The sequence below is a fragment of the Polyodon spathula genome, chromosome 38 (assembly GCF_017654505.1).
Source record: "Polyodon spathula isolate WHYD16114869_AA chromosome 38, ASM1765450v1, whole genome shotgun sequence".
Taxonomy (NCBI): domain Eukaryota; kingdom Metazoa; phylum Chordata; class Actinopteri; order Acipenseriformes; family Polyodontidae; genus Polyodon; species Polyodon spathula.
The window spans coordinates 3,069,846-3,073,661 of record NC_054571.1 but is presented as its reverse complement, the minus strand read 5'-3'; the positions used below and the strand labels follow the sequence as shown (position 1 = coordinate 3,073,661).

At 50.2% G+C, this 3,816-nt stretch overlaps 1 protein-coding gene across 1 annotated transcript; it reads right to left on the bottom strand.

Annotated features, from left to right (window-relative positions):
* Positions 1–1,015: 1,015 nt before the first annotated feature.
* Positions 1,016–3,536, bottom strand: klf1 (Kruppel-like factor 1 (erythroid)). Its single transcript, XM_041235850.1, has 3 exons — positions 3,336–3,536; positions 1,879–2,689; positions 1,016–1,388 (listed from the first exon to the last, which is right to left on the bottom strand). Exons 1-3 carry the CDS (start codon positions 3,399–3,401, stop codon positions 1,213–1,215), a joined length of 1,053 nt encoding a protein of 350 aa, XP_041091784.1. The 5' UTR covers positions 3,402–3,536; the 3' UTR covers positions 1,016–1,212.
* Positions 3,537–3,816: the final 280 nt, after the last annotated feature.

The window sequence follows — 3,816 nt, the reverse complement described above, 5'->3', positions numbered from 1 at the left end:
CAAAGATAATACCATTGTAATTTATAGTTTACCATGTATAATAATAATAATAATAATAATAATAATAATAATAATAATAATAATAATAATAATAATAATAATAATGCAGAGCACTGTTGGTTTTGATGCAACAGACTTTATTAAATGAGAGTATCATTTAAATACAGATTAAACAGAAAGGCTCATATGCAGCACTTGCAGACAGTGAGATGATGCTGAAGACAGCGCTGGGGTGCGCTGAATCAGGCCAGTCCCCGAGGGTTTTGCATTGAAAGTACACGGCAGCTGTAACTTGCGATTCTTTAGAAAAACTCTCACTTGAAAACTACACAGAGGAATAAAAGTGCACGGCAGGTAAGACTGATAGAAAAAAGAGATCCAATCAGCTCCAGGCGCGCTATCATTGCAAATGCAATGTCACAGCGCTGAGTCCCCGCTGCCTGATTGCACTGTGACTCTGGATGATCCGTCTGGTTGCATCGGAGCTGAGACTCAGACTCGCTGGTCTTCATGGGTGCTCTCAGCAGATAGGGACGGGCGCTACTCATCAGCACTGTTCTAGGCTTGGGTCTGTGTTGCACCAATCAGCTGAGCCTGGGGTCTTCAGTTTGGGACAGAGGGGAGGGGAGAGAAACCACTGTAGCCTCCCTGTTTCCACCTGCCACCGGGACTGAGTGGAAAGCGGTTTGAAACGAGACTCGCTCATTTCTATCAGCAGCAGATCAAAGAGATCAGAGATCAAATCCATTTCAAATCAAAGGGATTCTGTATGTCTGTCTGTCTGTGTGTGTGTCTGTCTGCCTGTCTGCCTGTGTGTGTTTGTGTCTGTCTGTCTGCCTGCCTGTCTGTCTGTGTGCCTGTGTGTGTGTGTCTGTGTGTCATTGTATCTGTCTGTCTGTCTGTCTATCTGTAGGCCTGCCTGTGCCTGTCTGTTTGTCTGTGTGTCTGTCTGTCTATCTGCATGCCTGCCTGTGTCTGTCTGTGTGTCTATGTCTGTCTGTCTATCTGTATGCCTGCCTGTGTCTGTCTGTTTGTCTGTGTGTCTGTGTGTCTGTTTGTCTGTGTATCTGTGTGTCTGTCTGTCTATCTGTGTGCGCTACATGGATCTGTCCACTAGGGGGCACTGCGGTTCGGTTTTAGCTGGATAAAGGATCCGTCCACAGACACCGTTCAGCTGAACGCGTTGCGTGTTTCGTGCGGCGTGCTGCGCGCTCAGGCGTGTCTCTTCTTGTGCAGCGCCAGGTGGTCGGACCGGGAGAATGCCCGCTCACACCGCTGGCACTGGAACGGGCGCTGCCCGGTGTGCTTGCGGTAATGCCGGGTCAGCTCATCGGAGCGGGCGAACTTCCAGCCACAGCCCTGCCAGGGGCAGTGATAGGGCTTCTCACCTGCACACACACAAAGAGCCAGAGAGAGACTTCAATGTGAGCAATGTGAGCCCCCTTGTACAACCCCCCTTGTACAACAGAGCACCTGGCAGGAAGCACTTACAAATCTCCCTCTCTTTCTAAATTTCCCTCACTGGGCTTTTACATTACAGCGTTTTCATGTTTCTCTCAGTCTGCCTTTGCCTGGCTGGGAGCAGTCTGGAGAATCCTAACTAGCGGGACTGAACGCCCTCCCTCACTACATTCCAATGATGTGGCAATAACCCCTTTGAAGCCGGCCAGCCTGCATTTCTATAGGCAGAGAGAGAGAGAGAGAGTGGGCGGGGCTTTTGTTTTTTTTTCCCCCTTGGCTATGCTTTGCATTCATCATCATGGATTGCAATGTTATGCTGTAACGCTTTGCAATGCTTTCACTATATTTGATCACACTTCTCTGTTTTTGCTGTGGGAAAGGTTAGTGCGTGGAATGAAAGCCTCTGTGTTTACTCACCAGTGTGTGTGCGCCGGTGAGCTTTGAGGTGTGAGCTCTTGGTGTAGGTCTTGCTGCAGCCCGGGTGCTCACAGTGGTGCACGGCCGCTTGTTTCCTGGCTGCTGTCTTGCCGCCGCGCTTCCCCTCCAGGCCGCTGGGGGGTGCTGGCAGAGCCGAGCCCGCGTTGGAAGAAGGAGGAGCTGGGGTGATGAGCGAGTGGGGGTGCCCTGTGGGCTGAAACTGGAGGTACTGGTGGCTTTGAGACAGGTAGGAACCGCTACTGGGGTAATTGTGAAGCAGGTTGTGGTGTTGCATCATGGGAGGTTGGAGCTGCATCGCGGCCGCCCAGTTTGGGAGGAACTGCCCTTCAAAGGTGGAGCCGCCGGTCACTTTGGGGCACAGATCCCAATCTCCATTGCACTCGTTCCCCAGAAAGAACCCTGAGCAGTCTCTAGAGGGATCCCCGGTGCTGGGGTGCAGTTTCTGGTGCCCGGTGTAAAGAGCCGCAGTGGGGTGGGTCGACGGAACCTGCTGACACGTCAGAAGACTGGCCATCAAGCCGCTATCGGGGTCCACTGCGTTCTCCCACAGCCGGTGCAGCCCCTCGTCCCCGCGCCTCGCGCTGGCCTGCTGGGGCGGATGGGAGATGCAGTCCAGCGCTGAGCCCAGCTCACACCTGGGAGTGTTGAAGCCAGACACAAAGAACTCCACGTCCCAACACGCACTGCTCTCGTCCCTGTGCTCTTGCTGCAACAGGGGCTGGGGTGGAACGTCAGGCTGGAGCTCGGAGGAGAGAGGGGCAGGAGGAGGGTGATCACCCGCCTTCCACCACTGCGACACAAAGAACATGCCAGTTAAACACCCCCAAGAACCATCCATACGAAACCCACAAGCCGCACTTATGCTCGCGCAATGGCGCTATGGCTGTGGGAATACCCCGGGGTTCCTGTGAAGTCCAGTCCCTGGTCCTGTACTCTAACATGGCTGCAGTAACTAGCAGCGCTTTACCCCTGCCTCGCGAGGCATTGGCAGCTGCACAGTACACAGGGCCTGATAGCGCGCTGTCTGCCTGGCGCTGATATGACAGTGTGCTCGTCCGCATTGGAAAATTCCACCAATGCACCCGCGTCTCATTTAAAATGATTCAACATGCTTTATCATGCATCTGTAGGCTTCCCAATGCTTACCTATCCTTTAACATGTTTTCACTGGGTTTTTACATGACAGAGTTCCCCTGCCATTCAGCCAGAATGTTGGATTGAATAATAATAATAATAATAATAATAATAATAATAATAATAATAATAATAATAATAATAATAATAATAATAATAATAATAATATATGCAAGTTGATCTTCGTACAACAGGACATTTTTGGTTAAACATATAATTAGCAACCAAAATATATTGCATACCCCTTATAGTCATTTTTGTAATAAAAGGAACAAAACCCAATCATAGAGCAACAGAATTACCTTGAGAGAGTCCTGAGAAGCAGAGAAACACCTGAAAGAGGGCAGCACAGCTTGTGTGAGCGCCATTCCCGCAGCCTCTCCGCGGTGCCACGATACTGTATTGAGGCTGTCCTGATATTACGCTTCCAATGACTTCAAACCCCTTTCAGTGCTCTGAATTCATAGCTTCCATTCTCACCCTCTCTCCCTCCCTCCCTTTGGCACTGCTCAGCACTTTCAGACACTTCGTTCTGCCCCGCCCACTGTCGAGTGGGTGGAGTCTTGCTCATGAATATTCAGCAGCTGTTTGACTCTGGCCAAAAAGTTCAGCAGCAGCCCCCTATAGAATGAACTCTTTTCGCTTCATAGAGTCGAATGAAACCTGCTGAATCGTGTTAGCATATCGAATTGCACACCGCTGTGTAGCTTTCCATATACTACACGGAAAAACTGATGAATTGAAAAATGTGACATTTCGAAAAATCTAACATGAAATGCTGTA

Coding starts and splice junctions, on each gene's coding strand:
- klf1 (XM_041235850.1), bottom strand. CDS start 3,401: ATGGCGCTCACACAAGCTGTGCTGCCCTCTTTCAGGTGTTTCTCTGCT. Junction 2,690..3,335: donor CTTCTCAGGACTCTCTCAAG/GTAATTCTGTTG, acceptor TTTGTGTCGCAG/TGGTGGAAGGCGGGTGATCA. Junction 1,389..1,878: donor TCACCGGCGCACACACACTG/GTGAGTAAACAC, acceptor GTGTGTGTGCAG/GTGAGAAGCCCTATCACTGC.